The sequence below is a fragment of the Trichechus manatus genome, unplaced genomic scaffold, assembly GCF_000243295.1.
Source record: "Trichechus manatus latirostris isolate Lorelei unplaced genomic scaffold, TriManLat1.0 scaffold00163, whole genome shotgun sequence".
Taxonomy (NCBI): Eukaryota; Metazoa; Chordata; class Mammalia; order Sirenia; family Trichechidae; genus Trichechus; species Trichechus manatus.
This window is the reverse complement of record NW_004444099.1, coordinates 3359852-3384208: the sequence shown is the minus strand read 5'-3', so window position 1 is coordinate 3384208 and position 24357 is coordinate 3359852. Positions and strand designations below refer to the sequence as shown.

At 35.5% G+C, this 24357-nt stretch overlaps 2 protein-coding genes across 3 annotated transcripts in view; one reads left to right on the top strand and one right to left on the bottom strand.

The window, feature by feature from the left end:
- LRRTM3 (leucine rich repeat transmembrane neuronal 3) overlaps positions 1 to 6697 on the top strand; it is a 201937-nt gene extending 195240 nt beyond the window's left edge. Inside the window, exon 3 of one of the 2 annotated variants that reach the window (XM_004386411.2) lies at positions 4529 to 6697. In XM_004386411.2, the coding sequence (XP_004386468.1) occupies positions 4529 to 4738 (210 nt within the window). In that variant the 3' untranslated portion in view covers positions 4739 to 6697. The remainder of the gene's footprint in view (positions 1 to 4528) is intronic. The other variant, XM_023740787.1, reaches the window with a different exon arrangement.
- CTNNA3 (catenin alpha 3) overlaps positions 1 to 24357 on the bottom strand; it is a 1802815-nt gene that overhangs the window by 1263101 nt on the left and 515357 nt on the right. The gene's annotated exons all lie outside the window — the stretch shown is intronic.

Here is a 24357-nt window from a genome sequence, read left to right as displayed (position 1 = left end):
GACATTTTGAACTAGTCAAAGAAGCTACTTTACGCTTTCATCATTAACCACTACTTTATATTAAACAGGTACAACATATTTAATTTTTAAAATTAGTTTACTAAAGTCATCATCTTTACAATACCAGCTGTAAGACTCCTATTATTTACTCAGTGAAAAACATATTTCTCTTTATGCAGTTAAGTCTTTCTCTTATGTTTTTATCATTTAAATAAGAGCCAAACTCTGCATGTGAAAAATTTTAAAAATATAGAAAATTATTGGTAAGGGACATGTATAGTAAATAGCATTAATCCTGAGTAAGAGAACATGTAATGAAGAGTAAGCATGTAGTTTCTTTGAAATATAGATACCTTGGTTATACCTGGGAGATGGTAAATTTATCTTCAATATAAATGCCCCTACCAACTTGTTTTCTGCTCCAATGCCTACTGATTTTTCCCTATCTGAAAAGTGATGAAAAAGTATTTTTAAGATTTTCCTATTTTTAGCGTCCATTATGTTTTTCTTCTTACCACGTGAGAACTAAATATTCAATAATAATAAGGAATAGTCCTATCTATGGAATTTCCAGAATAAAGTATCTTTTCTTTATCTATATATATAATCAGTAATATATTTTTATTGTATTTAGGATTATACTTCATATAATCAAATTTAAAATAAAATACAGTACTCAAAAATTACCTTCAACTTCTGTACTACATGGATATTCTAATGCAATGAGTGTTTACTTAGAGCATAAGAACCAAACCCACTGCCATCGAGTCGGTTCTGACTCATAGCGACCCCATCGGGTTTCTGAGGCTGTAAATCTCTTAAGGAAGCAGACTGCCACATCTTTCTCCCTCAGAGATGCTGGTGATTTTGAACTACTGACCTTTTGGTTAGCAGTTGATGGTGTTAACCACTGCACCACCAGGGCTCCTACTAAGAGCATAGTTTGTTTTTTTGTTTGTTTGTTTGTTTTAATAAAAGTGTTTTTTCAATAACAGCAAATAAGATCTTTTAAATTAAATTTGTTTTTACACAACATATGTTAAAATACATTATAGCAATTATATTTAAATTAAATATCTGGTGAATTGTTCTTTATAGCAATTGACAAGAATAATATAGAGTTCAAAAGAAAATCATTGGCCATATTTTATACCTAAATCATTCAGTCCATCCACTAATATTTATAAAGTCTATGCCATTGCATTGGTTCCAACTCATAGCGACCTTACGTACAACAGAACAAAACACTGTCCAGTCCTGCGCCATTGTCACAATCGTTGCTATGCTGGAGTCCATTGTTGCAGTCACTGTGTCAATCCACCTCATTGAGGGTCTTCTCTTTTTCACTGACCCTCTACTTTACCAAGCATGATGTCCTTCTCCAGGGACTAATCCCTCCTGATAACATGTCCAAAGTACGTGAGACGAAGTCTCGCTATCCTTTCTTCTGAGGAGCACTCTGGCTGTACTTCTTTCCAGACAGATTTGTCTATAGGTTCTATATATTATCAAGCATAGTGGCCCATATATTGTACATGCTCAATAAATTTTTGCTCATTTCAATAGTCACTAAAGAATAAACATGGTTTTCACTATATCTGTGTACAATATTTAGAAATTTAAAAATGAAAAGGAAACGAATAAATTTAACACAATTCTTAATGTAAAAAAGAAAGTATCATCTTACTTGCTATTCGAAAAAACTGCCAGTGTGAAATTTTCATAGTTCAGCAAAGTCTTACCTGAACTCAATGTGAAAAATGTATGTAAAAACCCATACATAGTGAACATAGATACATGTGTTGTACATATATCATATTACAGATACATATATAGGTATATATATTACATTTACATACATATCTTATAGAGATAACAAATACGTAATAGTGGTCCAAAACTAATGTGTCCCCTTTAATTTGTACTTTGCATGCCTGAGTAAAATGATTTTGAAAATGATAATTGACTCTAAGATTCTACATGTATGTGTGTATATGTATATATTTAAATACCGCATATGTGTATATGTGCATGTGGATATATATATGTATACCTATAAATATACATGTGTATATATCCAATGCTAATTATCTTAGGTTTTCAAATTCATTTAATTCAACCTGTGAAAAATCTCTTTCGATGATGTATTCAGATATGGTTAGCTGCTAAATTCTACTTCTGATACTTCTTACTATGTTATTTTCTAGATACTTAGATGTCATCACCTTTAAAATGCACTATCAATTTTGGGGAAACAAACACATGTTAAATACCCAAATTGGTTATAAGTGCCATAACAATTTCAGAAACATTAAAATGTGAAAAAAGAATGTCTTGACATTCAAGAAGTACAATCATGGGAGTAGATGTTTTAAAATAAGGCATATCCAACAATAAGAAACTCTGTAAAGAAAATATGTGGGGTTTTCAAATAGATAATCAAAGCTGACTATTTAACTGATATGAGTCAAATTAGAGCTTATACTTTAGGTACCAATGACCTTTAGATATTAAATCAAGCCGGAAATTGTGAACACACAAACACACACACACACAGAATAAACGAATCATGATGCATCATTTTTCATAAATCATGACCACAGACAAAAACTACAAATTATTCACAGTAGAGTTAATTCCCAGTAAATCAGAATGATTTAGCACATATGAGGCATAAGTTTCCATGATAAATAAGAACAAGTATATAAAATCCTACAGATATATGACCCATAACACATTACAGAGCATTGATTTCCCAGAGGCTAATGTAAAACTCATGTACCCAATAACCGTTCTATTTTTGTTCTATCCTGTAATTCAAATCTATTCATGCTGCACAATTACGTTTGCATAATAGTATATTTTAGTTATCCAAGCTATTTCATCTATAACAATAGGAATTCTTATTTAATAAAGGATCAATTTTGGAAGCATCCTATTTTACTGTTAAGCTATTTTCTTTATGAACTTGCAATTGCCCTGACCATCTTTCAAAAGTGCATAATGTCTTTTATTCACACATCAGATAACTTCATGCTGCACATAAATAATAATCCACATAAAAGGGAAGCTTTGTTCAGGAATTTAATTTGATGAACTGGATTATATTTCTGCCTCCTGAGGACTAAGGGCTACATATTTGGTACACTGAAATGTCTACATTATACACAGATAATCTCAAAAGAAGTAGAACTTTTATTTAAAACAAAACAAGGAAACATTTGCTCAACCAATTTTTACCACAGGTGAAATAACGGTGGGTGGAGGGGTAGGGATGGAAAAAGAAGAGGCGAGGAGGGCTCGTATGCAAGGAGAGGAGGACAAAGAAAGTAAAGAAGGAGTTAATGAAAGAATAAAACCTAGACATTCTATTTTTCTTAGCTATGGGCTGTAATCCCAGCCTAGACCGGAAGGGGATTTTGTCTGATGTGTTCAAACAGAAATGTACTTTATCCATTCTCCAAACAAGAACGGCAGAAGCTTCTATCCAAGGGAACTCAAAACAATACGAATTAGTAAGTAGGATATTAAATAAAGATCAGAACTGATGTGCTAAAACATAGGCAGATCTGAAAAACCAAGTTTTTAACTTATGGAAACAAATGGGAATAATCTCTAGACTTTGACATCTGATACATTTCAGACTACCCTTTGTTTGTAACATGGATGTTTCCCTTCTCACAACGGTCACCCTTCCCTTTGTCCTCATGCCTTTGAATCTTGCTTTCTTTCATTAAGCTACAATTAGCAGGGAGTCCCTTCCTCACATGTATCACTGGTTTCTTCAAAACAGCATCATCCTTTGATGCTCTTTAGGCCTTTACAGAACCCATACTTTTCTCTTAAGAGCTCTCCAAGCCCTAAATTTTAGAAATATGGCCCAGACTACAGACATCAGTGTTCCAAAGAATCCTCTAAGTGAAATAAACCATAAGATGATATTGAGTAAGGAGGGCAGACTGGCTTGGCAAGACAATTCTCTCCTACACTGGTTTTCTACGTGTACTTACTCTGCAAACCACCAGCACTGGCATCACAAGGAAATCTCTTAGAAGTATAAATTCCATGTCCCACCCAAGACCTCCTGAATCAGAAACTCTGGCAGAGGAGGAAGGTGGAGACAAGAGAGGTATTAAAAGTTTGAGAACCATTATTGTGTGTCTGAAAAACATACATAACCAAGTAATAGGTTTCTTAGTTCTCAAAACACAATTTTACCCTACAGCTCGAAAAACATTTTTTGACTCTTAATAAAGCTTTTATCATTTTCAGAACCACTTAGGCTATTTATCTGAGGATGTAGTTAACAATTGAGCAGCTTTTCTTCCAACGTGTTCAAGCTGTTGCATTGTGCTCACTAGTATGAGAATGAGGGACATTGGCGGGAGAGTGTGGGGACACTTGAGCCACAGATGTTACCTAGTACCATGGAATTTAGGTCAGTACCTCCCAGCCTCCATCTGAATCTTGCCCTAAAGTTGTCTGTCTTGTCAATGAAACTGACTTTTTTCATGTCATTTTTCCCCAGATACCTTTATCAATGAATGTGTCAACCTTTCTGGCATACGACCAGCCCACAATAAGTTACTGCGGGGTGCATCATGAACTTCTCTCTCATAAGTCCTTTGAAACGAACGCACAGGAAGATACGATGGAAACACAGCTAGAGACTGAGCTGGACCTGAGCACAATCACAACAGCCGGCCGAATCGGTGACCATAAACAGCAGCTGGCTTAAATGAGCTAACTGGTAGCCAAGGGCTGCCACCAAACTTCGTAACCTCCGGGACAAAATGAGGAACATTTGTTCATTGTGGACTCTAAAAACAAAAACAAAACAAATCCCCTGTTCAAATAAACAAAAATCCAAGATTGATTCACGAAATAAAGAAGACATGAATTGTTTCAAGTCTACACTTTGTAAATTCGCTAAGTTGTGCAGTATTTTTTTGAGTATGGCCCTGAAAAGAATCTTTTTTCAAAACTCATCCTACCTACCTGTAAAAACTGTACAGAGCTAATGTATTTTTCATATTGTAAAGTTTCAATTATAGAAACAAATTGGTATGTACAGTACCATAATTTAATTACATTTTACTTTACAAACTTTACACATTTCAGTTTCTAAAATTTTAAATTAACAGAAATTATTTCTTGTGTTATTCAGAGTTACTCAGTTTTGTAGGGACTGTTTTGTTACTGCTTTTGTGCCCAGAAAACTTTACTCTAAAATTCTGTGCTGTACCAAACATGCACGATTTTTATCATGCTTACTGCGTAGAATTTTATCTACTTGTTCCAGAAATAATACATTAACCAAAAAGGGTTTAATTGTTCAGACTTGTAAGAGGTTCTTCAATTACATAGACAGGTTTTTCTTACAGATGAAAAAAAAAATCAAAGATTTTTTTAACAGTTCTTCTCGGACTTAACTGTTGCCTTGAATTACAGCCTAGTTTCTAAGCAGTGAAATGTAATGATAAAGAGGGATATTTTAACAACATATTTCCGAATGAATGACTCATTATTTCATTCTTTGAGTAGCGCATTGTTAAGGAGGGGAGGGGGTATGGACAAAACATCACTAGAAACAAAGGCCGTAACCACAGCAACAGACTTTGATACACTGAACTAGGTACAGCTGCCAGTGACAAAGAAAAACTTTTGTTACATCTCATTATTTTCAGGCCAAGGTGGGATGATAGAGCATAATAACTGTACAGTAGCAATTTTCTCCTAATTAACCCAAAGTGGTTTACCTAAAAATAACCATCAGTCAGTGCAAAATGTACCTGACTTTTAGGACTTCTCATTTAGAACTGTGAGGCTATATTTTGTGGGGAACATCTCAAAGGAAATATATGTGCGCTACATCTATTCTCTGCTCGAGGAGAATTTTAAACATCCGCGCTCATTCTACATAGATATGAGCCATGGTAAAGAACTTTGTCACTCAAAGTAGATTGTATACGTCCTTAAGATTTTCTAATGGTTTATATTGCCATTCATCATGGGATTCGCCTCCAATATACCTGAAAAATAACTCAGAGTAATTCGACACCAATACTGACCATATACTGATTATGCAATTGTATTATAAAGTTAATTGAAATCAAATTGAGAAAACCTGACTTTTCAGAGGCTGAAATAATCAATTTATGTTGCTTGCTTGACACAGATCATTGGAAAATATTGCTATTTCATCTGTGGTAATCACACCATTCTTTATGGGGGTTTTTTTAACATAAAACTGCAAGTTTTAATTATTGTTGCACCAAGCAAAGCGCACTTTTATGTGAAGTCATTTTATATTTGTGGTATCAAAAGTAGATTGACAATATGTCAATCTAACCGGGGTGAAAAACAAGCAAAACAATGGAGAAAAAACTGGCAAAAGGATTGTTAAACTTTTAACTTTTTTTATTTCTTCCAAAAAATTGTATCTATGAAAGTCTGATTTTATGGATGTTTATCCTAGCAAATTTAAGAGCAGCTGCAAGAAGAATAAACTTAAGGTAGAGCAAATTTTTGTTGCAAATATACAAAGTCAGAAACAGAAAAATATGCAAAATGTTTGAAGAAGCAAACTCTATTACTAATTTAAATGAAACTAAATGTCAGATGAAGTACTTGTATCAACTGTTTAGCATCTCAGATTTTGTAACATATTTTGCATAAATTATTTACTATTCAAAAACTTGTCATTTAAGTCTAATTTTCATCTTTATATTTTTCCAATTTCTAATTTATTTGCAATGTGATATTCTCAGGACATTCTTAATCCTCTATCACTGAGATTTTGCATTACCCAGTTAGTCAATTTATACAGAGTTAATTATACATCTATTATTTGTGTATCAAAATTTGGGTACAAAAACTTATTTATCTAAACCATGAATTTTTTTTTTTCATTTGAAGTTGTCCTTGCAAAAGATTCAGAAGCAAGGATTAATTTGTCTTAGTAAGCATTTTATGTCTATTTCCAGACACTTTCAAGTTGACATATATATATATATATACACATACATATATATATATAGATATATATATATATATACATACATAGATAAATATATATATACACATTTTTTTTTTTTTTTTAGAAATTTTAAGCTCTAGGGGGCCTCACAAATATATGTCCTTGGATTCCTGAAGCAAACCACTTTCTTTAAACATTCAAAGTTCACCTATGAACAACTCTATACATAGAAGCAGTCACCTTGAAACTGTACACTCTGTGCATCTGAGGCCCTATGTCACAGTAAGAGTCTAACAGCCTAAGAGTTTTCAGATTTCTCAGATTTAAAATTAAACGAAAAGGGTCTTTACAAGAAAAACAATATTGGGTTATTCGTTTGCTTACTTTTTATTCTGCCATGTTCCGGAGGTAACAAACTGCTAAAGGTTCTATTTGTGTCTGAAATCTCTCTCCACCACACATTTGCAACTTGCATCAGTTGTGTCTAGAACCTTTATTTGTAACCTGTCTTTTTCAGCATTCAGTAATATCCCCATTCTTCCCTCTGACCACTACCCTCAGAGCCCCCTTCTCCTCTTTCCTGCCTTCTGCTCACCTGTTTAAACAACTGAAACTCATACTTGTGTTTGGAGTTGAAAAGTAGGGAGTTTGACCCAGTAACAGCAGCAGCTGCACCAAGTAATAAAGTTATGCAGTATTATGAGGTTTACAAATCACATTTATAACAAATCACATAAATTATCTCATTTTGTTTTCATAACAACTCTATGGATATGTACTGACCTCAGAGAAGTAGAGCCCTCACCCAAGAACACAAGGCTAATAATTGGTGGAGTCAAACCACCGTTCTCTAGATCCAGAGCCCATTATGTCTTTCCACTACACGAAAAGCTCTCTCTCTCTCCCTCCCCCTCATCCCTCTCTCTCCCTCCCTCCGTCTCCCCATCTCACTCTCTCTTCCATTCCCTCTATGTCTCTCTCTCCCTCTTTCTCCCTCCCTCTCTCTCTCTCATCAGACCCAGAGAGTTTCCAGAGATTGCGGACAGAATGAAAAAGCTATCTGACATGTTGTTTAGGGATCTCTAATTTAACTCGTTTCCTCTACCTGTACAATACATGGGCTAAATGAATTGTTTCTGTGCACCACTCTGGGCTCTCACATTAAATCTCATTGATCAAAAAGAAAAGAAAACCCCAAATACTTGAACATAGCAGATCCACTGCAAATGTAAGGAAGAGGTGCTCCAAAGAAAAGTCTGAATATCAGCCCCAAGGTACAGACATAAAATCAGGAAACACAAGGAGAGAAATACAAGAATGTCTAAACTGAGATTGCATGGGGAGCTGTAAGAGGGATCCACAGTGAAAGGCTGAACACATGTTCAACACATGTTCAATTTACTGCTGATTGAAAATACTTTATAAATTTTTTTTCTTTTTTCCCTTTTTTGTTTAGGCAAGCAGATTTCTTAAACCATAAAGTTTCATACCTGCCTTTAATAGAGAAGAATTTTCTCTATTCTCCTGAGAGAAATGAAATGTAATTTACACAAACTGGTGTATAGACGCTAAAATATATGCTCATGTTCAAATAATATATTTTACTGATAAGCTTATTTTCATCAATTCTGTATCCCTACTCCCTCCTAAATGTTCTAGAAAACCATAAAATTATACAGATTTTTAATATAAATGATACTTTTTAGAAGGAAAGAAAACTTGTCCACATTTAACACATGAGATAAACAACTTAATCCTGATTTGAACTCAGATCTATCTGATTCCACAGACTGTTTCTTAGAAAGAGCAAAATCTTTTTGCAAAAATATTTTCCAAAATAAAATCACATTGTATGGGAATAAAAATACGGTTGTTTTTGATGACTCCTCATTAGAAGACAGACATTAACTCTCAAACTAAACATTCAAAATTAGTGAAGAAACTGAAAGCATGAAAATAGGTATTTAATAAGAACAACTGGTAAACTGGAAGAAAGCAAAGCAGATGTGCTGTAACAGCCAGATGGCAGGCACGTGAAAGGAGAGGTAATAGGGCTGGCAGATAAACGGCCTAAGCAGTAGGGTCTCAGAGTAGGTGAGAAATCTCTAGAGTAGATATAATAACATTTTACATTGGCATAGCTCTTAATAGTTTATCATGCTGTGTGATAGTATAACAGCCTCATAACACATAAAAAATCTAAAGGTCCAGATGGGTTGGTTATGCAGTAAGAATCCATGTGAGGAGGTCCTGCAGTAAGAGCTTCCAACTGCTTCCATTACTTTCTCAATTCACCACAGCTGGGCCTGACCAGAGAGCTGCCAAGGGCAAGGGACCCAAGATCAATGCTTTCAGGACTCTGACATCTCCACAGAGTACAGCAGATGGACAATCAGCAACTGTGCTTCACTTTACCACTAACTATAATGGGGAAGAGACATTTTAAAATTAAAAACAAACACCTGAGTTGTGATGGGTTATTTTTAAAAGCCTCTCATGGTCTGCGTTATTATTTTATTTTAAGACAAGAGTCAGATTATACTGAAAAAATTTTAATGGAGGGTAAAATTCATGTTTTATAAAAAAAGTCCACAGTTGATAATTTACCTTTCTGTCAAGAACAGTGACCTTGAAACAGCAGAGTCTACAACTTAGAGAACTCAGAAGTATCTTCCTCTTCTCTCCAAAACAATAGGAGATTTTGTTTCATATGATATTTGTCTTCCTGAAAAGCTGAGTGAAAATTTGTGGTGTATAAATCAAATACTATTTCAAATGCATCAAGGGACCTTGTGATAAAGCATCCTTGCCGTAAATCCTTTTTTTTCCCCTAATCTGAAATATCACCTGTTAATTTAACTCTTTTGTAAATCGATTTCCATGTATCTTGTGATATATATGCAGCACACTTGTCCTGTGTGGCCTTCAGGGTTCTGTGATGCAGTCTTTGCTTCAGATTATGTAAAATGAAGGGCTGGATATGGTTTGAGAAGGTCTATAGACTACAGAGTGGATCAATTTCAATTAGCTTTACTGACAGAATTTATCTGAATTAATGAGAAAATAGTATTAAGATGGCATGAATGCCTAAAGTTGACAGTCATTTTTTTTCTATTTATTGGTTTAAACTTTTGCCACTTACCATATCCTCAAAGTTACTATGATTGAAATGACCCCAAATCCCTTGGTTCCACACTAGGTTCACTGAATCAGAATTCTCTTAAGATGGAGCCCAGAATATGCATTGTTAACACATTCCTCAAGTGATTCTGATGCACACTGTTTTGGAAACTATTGCTCAAATCATTTACTTTTACCAAGTTGTTCAATTTCTTTTTTATTCTAGTCTAAAATTATTCATTCTTGTGCTTGCCTGTACCAAAGTGAATCTAGTTTGTTAAGCCAGGCTGGACATTTTTCTTGACTGAATGAGTGAATGCACCACAAAAAACAACTATACATAAAATGTTCAGGTTGCTTCCTGACAGGCTGTGTTGTTTTGCTTCCCAATAACTCTTTGAGCAGGCATATCTGAAAACAGTTTTCAATCAGCTAGGTTAGTCATGTAACTGTTAGTGGATATGGGAGAGAGGCAAGAATTAATCTATGATGTATCAGACACTGTGGTGTCCTTGTTACATTCTCAAACCATCTTAGGAAATAGATATAACTACCACTTTAAAGAAGAGGAAAATAAACATCATGGTAGCTAAAACACTTGCCAAGGCTGATAGAGCAGAGATGGGGTTTCAAATCCAGGTCCATCAGGCTCAAAGGATGTGCTCCTACCACCCCACAGAACATTTCCAAATGTGAGAGAAGGTCATAATCAATATAACTAGGCTCATATATTTTAGTGGGGAAGGGGAGGGAGATAACAGAAAAAGATCACACCTCCTATTTCCCAAACAGAAACATTACATAAAATATTTCACACTATGTAGAGATTTCCTTCAAAATCCCAAATCAGCAGCTTGATGGGAAGAACTATCCATTACTTTCTTGAAGGGTTATACATTTTTTCCTTTAAAAAAAAGTGATTTTAAAGAAAAATCTCTCAGAAGATAAATACACTCAAATACGTATGTCGTATTTTCACTTCCAAGTGTTCATCTATAATATAAAATTATAACTAACAACTACAAAGCTGATACCCAAAATATAATCTTCAGTTGGCCCATACGGAGGGAAAGGTTGTCAGTGGAGGTAAAAACTGTATCGATGAACAGTCAGTAAAGTAACCAACAATGTGCACAAAACAAAGTGAAGAAAAACACCAGTAATCTACAATCACGAAATGGCAACCAGCAATGACATAGCTTGGGTTACAGAAGATTTCCTGTGAATAGTTTTATGTGGCAATATTCGTTACTGGGGCATTGTTACTTACACAAATGCTATGGAATCTGGGAGCATGCTACATGGAGGAGGCAGGAAGGTAACTTCTCTAGCAATGCAGACTCTACTTATCCTATTACTCATAATATAATACATAGCTTGAATAAAAACCAAGTATAATTTTCCCTGTTAAGGCAATGAACTAGTTTCCTCATTATGTGGAGGTGGTCAAAGAAAAGTATTTTTTTAAATTTCTATTTAAACGCACATCTTCAGAGAAGTCTCCCTCTGTCTCAGCTATTCGCAAATGATTTCTAAATAGTTTTTTGATTCCATTAGCATCTCCAGGAGCTTTTTTAAACCATTAGACTAACAGTCTCTTCTATTTTTTCCTGACCCTGCACAAGCCCAAGGTAAGGTAATGGGGAAATTATATTAGCATTCTACTCCATCATACTATCTGACTCCATCATACTATCTGAACACAGAGTATCCATTTAAAACATACTTTCTTTTTTAATCCATGAGGAATTCAAGAGCCAGTAAAATACTCTGTAAATCACACTTTCATTAAAAACTATCACCACTGTTACTGTGATAAAACTAGGCTATATATTTAAAACAAATAATAAATCCAGGAAAGAAAGACCCTCCAGCACCTGGAATCTATTATCATTACATCTGTTCCTTCTGGCATCATAGCCACCATACGGCTATTTTATCTGAAATATCTGGAGTAGTTCTGAATGTGGACAACAAAGATACTCCTGATAATTTGTGCTGAAGATGTGATAAATGGTAATGAAGAGGACAAAGTTACAAATACAGAGAGGTAAGTGAAGGTAACTTGACTCATTGTTATTAAATCTGCAAGTGATTTTAAAACTAAGACTAAAAATTAAATTTATAATGGTATTTTATGCCATCAAGTGTCATCAATAAAGGCCAATATGGGCATAAGTGACATAAGAGCAAAAAGATACTGTCGCTAGTGATACATATTAGATGGATGGATGGATAAACAGGTAGACAGACAGCCAAACAAAATGAATTAATTCTACCAAAAGAAGGAATATTAAGAATAAAAATAAGTTCAAGAACAACCATTATTATTTGTCCAGAAAGAAAATGAAAAGTTAGAATAAAGGATTCAAACTCAATGCCAAAATGTTCAAGGTCAAATTTGAAAGAACTAACAACTACAAACCCCAAACTGTTGCTTCAACCATATGTGTAATTACATTAATTCACATACACCTAGTGAAATTCTGATGAGAAAAGAATTGTAATTTTAAATATACTCCATCTGTTCTTGCTGTTTTATATCAATGATATATTTTCTTTCAATTACAGATCCAGAAATATAATACCCTAAGCAGTCTGGTGAAAATGTAGTGAAAGATTGGATCACACCGGTCAATTCTGCTTCACCATAAGGCAATTATTGGAGTGGAATGTCCACCACAGTAGGAGAGCTGGACATCTGGTTTTTAAAATCCTCTCTAGCATTTCTTGATCAAAGCATTTGTAAAATTCACCATCTCTGAATCTTACTTTATATGAATGTATAAAATAAGGATATTATTGCCTTGAGATGGAGCCCTGGTGGCAAACTGGTTAAGAGTTTGGCTGCTAACGAAAAGGTCAGCAGTTCAAATCCACCAGCTGCTCCTTGGAAACCCTATGGGGCAGTTCTACTCTGTCCTGTAAGGTCGCTATGAGTCACAATCAACTCAACAGCACACAACAACAACAACAACACTGCCTTGAGATAAGAGCCTAGAGGCCCACCCCTGCTCTAGTCTGAGTCTATCTTTATACCAAAGATAACTAAAGAAAGACACGGAACCTCTCTGAACTTGTATGCTACATGAAGGAAAACTTAAGATCCTTGTTATGCCAACATTTTTTTCACCTCTGGATAAAAGGGAATCTTGATTTCAGTATACTAGACATCCTTCTAAACTCCTGGACAGTCTCCTCTATGACTCACACCTTTCCTAATTTTAATCCACACAGTGTCCCCTTGCTCTGTTAGAACAACTGCCTCTTGGTCTATGTACATACAGGTTCCATATGAGCATAATTAAGTGTTCTGGAATTCCCATTCTTCACAATGTTATCCATAATTTGTTATGATCCACATAGTCAAATGCCTTTGCATAATCAATAAAACACAAGTAAACATCTTTCTAGTATTCTTTGCTTTCAGCTAAGATCCATCTGACATCAGCAATGACACTCCTTTTTCACATCCTCTTCTGAATCTGCCTTGACTTTCTGGCTGTTCCCTGTCGATGTACTGCTGCAATTGTGTTTTAATTATCTTCAGCAAAATTTTACTTGCATGTGATTTTAACAATATTGTTCGATAATTTCTGCATTCTGTTGAATCACCTTTCTTCAGACGGGGCACAAACACAGACCTCTTCCAATTGGTCAGCCAGGTAGTTGTCTTCCTTATTTTTCACCAATGCTTTCGGTGCAGCTTAGACTTCTTCCTTCAGTACCTTCGGTTCTCGATCATATGATACCTCCTGAAATCACTGAACATCAACCAATTCTTTTTGGTACAGTGACTGTGTATTCTTTCCATCTTCCTTTCATACTTCCTGCGTTGTTCAATATTTTGCCCATAGAATCCTTCAATATTGCAACTCGAGGGCTGAATTTTTTCTTCCGTTCTTTCAGCTTGAGAAATGTCAAGTGTGTTCTTCCCTTTTAGTTTTCTAACTCCAGTTCTTTGCACATTTCATCATAATACTTTACTTTGTCTTCTGGAGCCACCCTTTGGAAACTTCTGTTCAGCTCCTTTACTTCATCATTTCTTCCTTTTGCTTTAGTTACTCTGTTCTGTGTTCAACAGCAAGTTTCAGAGTCTCTTCTGACATCCATTTTTGTCTTAGTCATCTAGTGCTGCTGTAACAGAAATACTCCAAGTGGATGGCTTTAACAAAGAGAAGTTTATTCTCTCACAATCCAGTAGGCTACAAGTCCAAATTCAGGGCATCAGCCGTGTCATCAATCTTCCCTTGGTCTGGGAGCTTCTCTGCGTGGGAACCTCAGGTCCAAAGAACATGCTCTTCTCCTGGCACTGCTTTCTTGGTGGTATGAGGTTCCCACGTGTCTCTGCTCACTTCTCTCTTCTGTATCTCAAAAGAGACTGGCTTAAGACATTATCCAATCTTGTAGACCTCATCAGTATAACTGCCACTAATCCATCTTACTAGATCATAGTGATTGAATTTACATCACATAAGGAAATCACATCAGATTACAAAATGGTACACAATTATACAATACTGGGAATCATGACCCAGCCAAGTTGACAGATATGTTTGGGGGACACAATTCAATCCATGACAGTTTTGTTCTTTTCTTTCTTTTCTTTTTAATGACCTTTTGCTTTCTTCATGTATGATGTCCTTGATGTCATCTTACTACTAGTCTGGGCTTTGGCCATTAGTTTTTAATGCGTCAGATCTATTCTTGAGATGGTCTTCAAATTCAGGTGGGATATACTTAAGGTTGTATTTTGGTTCTCGTGGACTTTTTTAAATTTTCTTCAGCTTCAACTGGAACTTACACATGAGCAATTGACGGTCTGTTCTGCAGTTGGCCCCTGTCTTGATCTGACTGATGATATTGAGCTTTTTCATTGTCTCTTCCCACAGATGTAGTTGAATTAACTCCTGTATATTCCATCCTGTGAAGTCCACGTGTATAGTCACTATTTATGTATTTGAAAAAAGCTATTTGCAATGAATATGTCATTGGTCTTGTAGAATTCTATCATGAGATTGCCATCATTGTTTCTAACACCAAGGGCTTCTTTTCCAGCGGCTGATTCTTTGTTGTTTCCAACTTTTGCATTCCAATCACCACTAATTATCAATGTATCTTGACTGCATATACATTTCAGACTGCAGAAATTGGTAAAAATCTTCATTTCTTCATCTTTGGCATTAGTGGTTGGTATGCAAATTTGAATAATAGTCATATTAACTAGTCTTCCTTCTTGGTTTATGGATATTATCCTATCAATGAAAGCGTTGTACTTCAGGATAGATCTTGCAATGTTCTTTTTGATGATAAATGTAACATCATTCCTCTTCAATTTGTCATTCCCGGCATAGTAGACTATATGACTGTCTGATTCAAGATGGCCAATGATAATCCACTTCAGCTCACTAATGCCTAGGATATCAATCTTCAAGTTTTGTTTTTTCATTTTTGACAACTTCTAATTTTCCTGGATTCATACTTCATACATTCCACGTTCCGATTATTAACGGAAGTTTTCAGCGGTTTCTTCTCATTTTGAGTTGTGCCACATCAAGCAAACAAAGGTCCCAAAAACTTGACTCAATCCATGTCATTAAGGTAGACTCTATTTAGATGAGGCAGCTCTTCCCCAGTTGTATTTTGAGTGCCTTCCAACCTGAGGGTCTCATCTTCTGGCACTATATCAGATAATGTTCCACTGACATTCACAAGGTTTTCACTGGCTTTTTTTTTTTTTTTTTTTCCCAGAAGTAGACTGCCAAGTCCTTCTTCCTAGTCTATCTTAGTCTTGAAGCTTCACTGAAATCTGCCCACCATGGGTGACCCTGCTGGTATTTGAAATACCAGTGCCATAGCTTCCAGCATCACAGCAACATGCAAGCCACCACTGTATGACAAACTGACAGACATGTGGGGTCACCCTGGCACCACTACCTTAAAGGGATGTAAGAAGAGTGTTCTAACAGAAAAATATTTCATATCACATAAAACAAAAATGTAGTTTGGAGCCATTTCTTTCTTCTTTTTAACTTAATAATATGATAGAGTTTCAGATTAGTTAAGTACATACCTTTCTGCTACTGAAAATATATAATATTGTTCTCTATAATTCTGATATGGTTTTACTGTCATATCTCTTTTACTTTCTGTGGACAAACAACTGATCCTGCTCTAATTGTCACTAACACAATGTCTATTAATTATTTCCAGAAAGAATGACTTAATACTACACTTGAAAAGAAAATAAGAACTAAACTATTTAGTTTTCTAAGCATTTTACATGTGACTAATGTTACAGTAATCATTAATATAGTTAACAAGATTACTAATAATCCAGTGAAGTAAGTACTATCACTATCCCCTTATGGGGATAAAGAAAATGCTGCACAAAGTGATTATGTAACATACAGCTAGGAAGTTGTGGAGCAAGGTTTCAAATACAGGTGATAGATATCTATACTGAGAAACTGACCCCCTACTACTGAGTCAAAATCAACTCAACAGCAACAAGTTTTTTCAGGTTAGTTAGCATTTAAAGTCCACTTCATATTACCCACTCTTACATTTTTTAATAATATTTTACTGTGTTTTTGGTGAAAATTTACAGGGCCAATTAGGTTCCCATTTAACCATTACAACACAAATCCCTGCGTCGCAGTGGTTAAGGACTCAGCTTCTAACTGAAAGTTGGCAGTTCAATAGTACCAGCAGCTCCACTGGTGAAAGATGTAGCAATCTGCTTTTGTAAAGATTTCAGCCCTGGAAACCCTATCAGGCAGTTCAACTCTGTCCTATAGTGTCACTGTGAATCAGCATTGCCTCTACAGCAGTGGAACACAAATTGTTCAGTGACATTGGTTACAATTTTTAAGATGTGTCAACATTCTCATTAATTCCATTCTGGATGTTTTGTTTCCAGTAATCTGGTTTCCCTGTCCCCTTACCCTTTGCTTTAGAGTAATTGTTGGCCATTAAGTGTCATATAAGTTATTTTTTTAAAGGTGCGTAGCACTCACTGATAATATTCTTTTTAAGCCAATCTGTTATTTAGCTAAAAGTTGACCTCAAGGGGTAGTTTCGGCGCAAAGTTTATGGAGTATCCCAGGGTGATAATCTCAGGGAGTCCTCTAGTCTCAACTGGTCCAGTAAGTCTTTTGTCCCTTCTTTATCAGAATCTATCTATTGTGGCCCTGACCAAAATGGACATTATTGGTAGCACCATCTAGTTCTTCCGGTCTCAGAGTAGATAATGCCGTAGTTCAAGTAGACTGTTAGACCTGTAGATTACTTTCTTAGAACTCTGAGTGTTTGGTTTCCTTCTTTCTCTTTTGTTCCGGATGAGTAGAGACCAACAGTTGTATCTTAGATGGCTGCTCGCAAGCTTTTATGACTCCAGACACAACTCACCAAACTAGGATGTAGAATTTAAACTTTATGAACCACATTACGCCAATTGACCAAGCCTTCCCACAAGACTATGGTCTTAAGGCCTCAAACCCAGAAAACTGATCCTGCGAGCTGTTTGGTTATATCTAAGAAGTATCTGTAACTCTGCTCCCAGTGTGCTTTATTATATATATGAATATATATGCATGCACACACAAGTATATATGCACACACATATATGTAATATACATACCTATGCACATACATGCATGCATACATACATATTTAATCATACATATATTTTTTGGTTGTTGTTGCTGTTGTTGCAAATATATATCCTAGCATTTACCAAAAATGTCCTTTTGTGTGTGTGTGTGTGTACTTCATTTACCTTGGTCAAGCTGTGCACACTTCATCCACATTTGATATTACCTTTCTTATCAACAAAAATAACAAGCATCTACTACCTAAAGAGTGATTCCCCTTCCCCACTCCACCCAACTGTGGTAACCACATTTGTTTCTGTATGTATATTTATTTTTGTGTTTTTTAAAAAGTGAGATCATACAATACTGTCCTTTTGTGACTGACTTATGTCACTCAGCATAATATCCTTCATGTTGTAAGATGTTTCACAGACTCGTTATTCTTTATAGTCATGTAATATTCCATTGTATGTATGTACCACAATTTGTTTATCCTTCCATCCATTGATGGGCACTTAGGTTGTTTCCATCTTTTTGCTATTGTAAACAGTGCTGCAATGAACATAGGTGTACATATGTCTGCTCATGTCACTTCCATTAAGTCTCTAGGATATATAATTAGGCGTAGGATTGCTGGACTATAAGGTGGTTCTGTATTTCTAGTTTTTTGAGGAAGTGTCTTACCGTTTTCCATAGTAGTTGTACCATTTTACAGTCCCACCAGCAGTGGATAAGGGTTCCACTCTCCCCACATCCTCACCAGCATTTCTTGTTTTCTGGTTTTTTTTCCTCATCAGCAGTTCTTGTTTTCTTTTTTTTTTTAGTCAGTGCCATTTTAGAAGGGGTAAGTTGATATCTCATTGTTGTTTTGATTTGCATCTCTCTAATGGCTAATGATCAGGAACATCTTTTCATGTGTTTGCTGGCAGCTCGAATGTCTTCTTTGGTGAAGTGTTTGTTTATATCTTTCGCTCATTTTTTTTACTGGGTTGGAGGTCTTTTCTGTTGTTGAGCTGTTGAAGTTTTCTATATATTTTAGAGATTAGACCCTTATCAGATATGTCATTCCCAAAGATTTTTCCCAGTCTATAGCCTTTGTAATCTTTTGACAAGCGTATATTTAAGTTTCAAAAGGTACCGGTTATCTAGTTTGTCTCCTGTTGTTCATACATTTTCAGTTCTGATAATCTTTATTTTTGTTTTTTAAATTAAGTCCCATAGTTCTGGGCCTATGTTTTCTTCCAAGAACTTTATAGTTTTAATTTTAACATTTAGGTCTTTGATTCATTTTGAATTAACTTTTGTGTATGGTGTGAGGTATGGGTCCTCTCATTTTTCTGCAAGCGGATATCCAATTTTGCCAGCACCATTTGTTTCAAGAGACTATTTCTTCCTCATTGAATGGACTTCGACCCCTTGTCAAAAATCAAATGTTCAGAGCAGCTTTAGTTACATGAACTAAGAACTGGAAACAACTCAAATGTCCATCAATGAGTGAATGGATAAACAAAATGAGGTATATCCATGAATTGGAATACTACTAGCAAGAAAGAGGAACAACAACTAAAAATCATTATGCCAAGGAGAAGAAACTAGAAGCAAAGGAGTACATACTGTATGATTTCATTTATATACAAGTCTAGAAAATGAAATTTAATCTATGGTGACAAAAAGCAGATCAGCAGTACTGGGCCCAGGGGCAGAAGGAAGAAAGTACTGCAAAGGGACATGAGGAAACTTTTGGAGGTGATGGAAATGTTTTGTATCTTAATTGTGGTGGTGGTTTCACAGGTGTCTATGTCAACAGTCATCAAATTGTACACTTTAAATGGATACAGTTTATTGTATGTAAATCATACCTCAATAAAGTTGAAAGATCTGAAAAAATCAGTTGTCCATAGATGGATGGATTTATTTCTAGGTTCTCAATTCTATTCCATTGGTCTACGTGTCTATCACTGAACCAAGACCAGGCAGTTTTGATTACTGTAGCTGTGTAGTACGTTTTGAGATAGGGGAGTATGAGGTCTCCTACTTTGTTCTTCAGTATCGCTTTGGCTACTTGGAGCCTCTTTCCTTTCCATATAAATTTGGTGATTAGTTTTTTCATTTCAGTAAAGAATGTTATTGGAATTTGAATCAGGATTGCATTGCATCAATAGATCACTTCAGGTAGTATTGACATTTTCACAGTATTAAGTCTTCCAATCCATGAGCTCAGAATGCCTTTCCACTTATGTAGGTCTCTTTTAGTCTCTTGTAGTAGTGCTTTATAGCTTTTGTTGTATAAGTCTTTTACATCCCTGGTTAGGTTTATTCCTAGGTATTTTAACATTTTGGGGGTTATTGTAAATGGCATCGTTTTCTTGATTTCCTTTTCAGAATTCTCCTTGTTAGTGTAAAGGAACCCAACTGATTTTTGTGTGTTGATCTTGTACTCTGCAACGTTGCTGAATACTTCTATTAAATCCAATTGCTTTCTTGTGGAGTTTCTGGGGTCTTCTATGTATAGGATCATGTCACCTGCAAATAGAGACAGTTTTATTTCTTCTTTACCAATTTAGATATCCTTTTTTACTCTTTCTTGCCTTACTGCTATGGCTAGAACTTCCACTACAATATTGAATAAGAGTAGTGATAATGGGCATCCTTGTCTCATTCCTGTTTTCAAGAGGAAGGCTCTCAGTCTTTCTCCATTGAGGAAAATGCTGGCTGTTGGTTTTACACATATGCCCTTAATTATGTTGAGGAATTTCCCTTCTAGTCCTATTTTGCTGAGAGTTTTTATCAGGAAAAGGTGTTGCATTTTATCAAATGCCTTTTCTTCAGCAATTGAGATGACCATGTGGTTCTTTTACTTTGTTTTACTTATGTGGTGAATTACATTAATTTTCTAATTGTTGAACCACTCTTGGGTTTCTGGTATGAATCCCACTTGATTATGATGCATGATTTTCTTAGTATGTTTTCAATTCTGTTAATCAGAATTTTGTTGAGAATTTTTGTGTTTACGTTCATGAGTGATATTGATCTATCGTTTTCTTCTTTTATGATGTCCTTACCTGGCTTTGGCCTCAGGCTAATGCTGGCTTCATAGAACGAGTTAGGGAGTATTTGTTCCTCATATGTTTTGAAAGAGTTTAAGTAGAATTGATGTAAATTCAATCCATAACACATAGTACTTTGTTTTGATCCTCTTTATCTCTGCTGGGTCTCTTGTAATGTCTCCAATTTTATTTCTTATTCTGGTTATTTGCCTCTTCTTGGTTTTTTCTTTTGTCAGTCTAGCCAGTGGTCTATTTTATTGATCCTTTCAAATAATCAACTTCTGCTCTTACTGATTCTTCCTATTGTTTTCCTGTTTCCTATTTATCTCTGCCTTGATCCTTATTAGTTCCTGCTTTCTGGTGACTTTGACGTTCTTTTACTCTTCTTTTTTTATTTTTTCACGGTGTCAGGTTGAGTTATTGATTTTGGATCTTTCTTCTTTTTTAACGTATGGCTTTATTGCTATGAATTTCCCTCTGAGCAATGCATTTGCCACATTCCAAAGGTTTTGGTATGTTGTGTTTTCATTTTCATTTGATTCCAAGTATTTTTTTTAACTTCACTTTTGATTTTTTCTATGAATTAATTTTTTTTAGCAGTTACTTAGTTTCCGTATATTTTTCCCGCTTATTCTTCCTGTTATTGATTTCTAGCTTCGTACAGTTATGGTCAGAGAGTATGCTTTGTATGATTTCAATCTTTTTAAATTTATTGAGGTTTGTTCTGTGACCTAAAATAGAGACTATTCTGAAGAATATTCTGAAGAATCTTCCATGTGCATTGGAGAAGAACGTGTATTATGCTGCTGTTGGGTGGTAAGTTTGCTATATGTCTGTTAGGTCCCGTTGGTTGATAGTGTTATTCAGGTCTTCTATGTCTTTATTGATTTTCTTTCTAGCTGTTCTATCGCCGAAAGTGTGTACTGAAATCTCCTACTATTACTTAGATCTATCTCTCCCTTTAATTCTGTTAGAATTTGTTTTATAAATCTTGGAGCTCTGGTACTAGTTGTATAGATATTTATAACTGTTATGTCTTGTTGGTGTATTGCTCCTTTTATCATTATATAATGTCCTTCTTCTTCTCTTATAATGGATTTTGACTTAAAGTCTATTCTTTCAGATATTAATATTGCCACTCCTGCTATCTTTTGGTTACTGTTTGCATGCTACGTTTTTTTTCCATTCTTTGATTTTTAGCCTATTTATGTATTTGTGCCTACGGTGTGTCTCTTGTAGGCAACACATTGATGGGTCATGTTTGTTTTTTTTTTTTCATCCATTCTGCCACTCTCTGTCTCTTGACTTGTGCATTTATTGATATACAGTGTTATTTTCAATAGGGAAGAATTTACTGCAGCCATTTTGTTATGCTCTGTGTGTGTGTGTGGTGTTAATGATTTCTTTGTTCTTTACTTTCTGTGCTGAGTTCTTTTTGTGTATACATTTTCTTTTCCTTTCATTTATTATTCTTGTTTTTGTGTTTACTGTGGCTTTTTGTTTTTCTTCTTCATTTTGCTAAGTAGATGAATTTTCTTTGTGGTTACCATAAGGCTTACATTTAACTTCTTAAATTTATAATAGTCTGTTACATCTTTAAAGTCACCGTAACTTCCTCACCATGTGGTAGTTCTATAACTACACTAATCATCCCCCCTTTTGTTTTAATGATGTTGTCAATTACAATCTTGTATCCCGAATACCTTGTAATCATTTTTAAACTCTGTTTTAATGTTGTGATGTCTTCATCTGAATTGGTATCAGGGTGATGATGTCATGTGTATTTAGCTCAGGTTGTTATCTGATGTCATTGGTTTTCTATCTGAACAACTCCTTTTAATGTTTCTTGTTGGGCTTGTCTGGTGGTTACAAATTCCCTCAATTTCTGCTTATCTGAGAATGCCTTTATTTCTCCCTCATTTGTAAATGAAATTTTTGTTGGATATGTAATTCTTGGTTAACAGTCCTTTTCTTTCAAGTCTTTGTATATGTCATCCCAGTGCCTTCTTGTCTGCATAGTTTCTGATGAGAAATCGGCACTTAATCTTATCGGGGCCCCCTTGTAGGTAGTATTTCTATTTTCCCATGCTGCTCTCAAGATTCTTTCTTTGTCCTTGGTTCTGGAAAGTTTGATTAGGATATGTCTCAGTGAGTTTTTCTTAGGGTCTATCTTGTATGGGGTCTGTTGAGCTTCTAGGATGAAAATATCATTTTTCATAATATTTGGGATGTTCTCTGCCATTAATTCTTCAAATATTATTTCTGTACCTTTTTTCCTCTCTTCTTCTAGAATTCCCATTATGTAAACATTATTCCTTTTGAAGGTATCTCACACAACCCCTTTAGCTTTGTTTTTCTTCAGGTTTTGTTTGTTTTTTCCTCAAACTGACTAGTCTTGAAGGCTTTGTCTTCTGTTTTTCCGATTCTTCCATTGTTTCCATTCTATTTTTCTATCCTTCCATGGAATTGTTTCTTTCTATTATTTTATTATTGAGCTTTGGGATTTATAGTTGTTGAATTTTTAAGGATGCTATTTCTTGGCTGAATTTGTTGCATTGTTCCTGTATTGTTTTCCTGAATTCTTCTAGTTTTTCAGTTTTTTTCTGTGCTTTAACTCTTTGAGCAACCTTAATACTACTTTATTGACATCTTTAATGGATAGTTATAGTATTTGATCATCCTCTGAGATTGTTTCTGTTCTTTTATCTTGTTGGTTAAATTGGACCAACCATCTTTTTCTTGCTCTTCATATGCTTTGTAATTGCCTGCTGTCTTTGAGACATTAATGATTTTTATTGTTTGATTGATTTTGTTTTATTATATTAGGATTTTATTTTATTTCCTAAGATTGTTTCCCTTCATTTGTATTACTTTAATTATTGTTGTTTTGTATTATTGAGGTATGTATATCTTTGGGTCTGCCAGTTGGTTAGTTGTGGCTTCCCTTCACTGGCAGATATGGAGAGTCTAGAAGACACATGGGATCTGTGGTGTTAAGCACTTAAAATTTTCCCTTCTGCTGATTGCTTGGAATTGAGTGAGCAGGGTTCTTCCTTGGGGCAAGGTATGAGGTATCAGGTAGTTGAGGTAGCACTTGAGGAATGGTGCGGATTCTTTGTGTTGACATGAATAGATGCTGTGCCCCCTGGTTTGCTAGGCAGGTTGCCCAGTCATGCTGGGTCACACAACACAACCTTGATGTTTAGAGTAGGCTTTTCACTCGGTCTCAGGGCAGGTAGTTTCTGTCAGTCTGGAATTGGGGTGAGACCTCCACACACTGGCACTGAAGGATGAGGGAGTTCTTAGGAGGCAGACATAGGGCAGGGCTCCTTGCTTGGCCAGGTGGCACAGAGGGTCACTACACAAGTGCAGAAGGTGGGGGGAGTATCTGGGAGGATGGAGGGAGTGTGACAGAGCTTCCTCGCTTGAACTGGGCAGCCCAAAGGGTGACTATGCAGATGCTGGAGGGTAGGGAAGTCCCTGGGAGGGGGCAGGGCAAGACTTCCTCAGTCAGACGGCCTGTAGCGTGGCTGCACAGGCTCAGCAGGGCAGGAGAGTTATTTTGGAAGGGGCAGGATGGGCTTCCACTTTTGTGCAGATGGCTTGTTTGCAATGG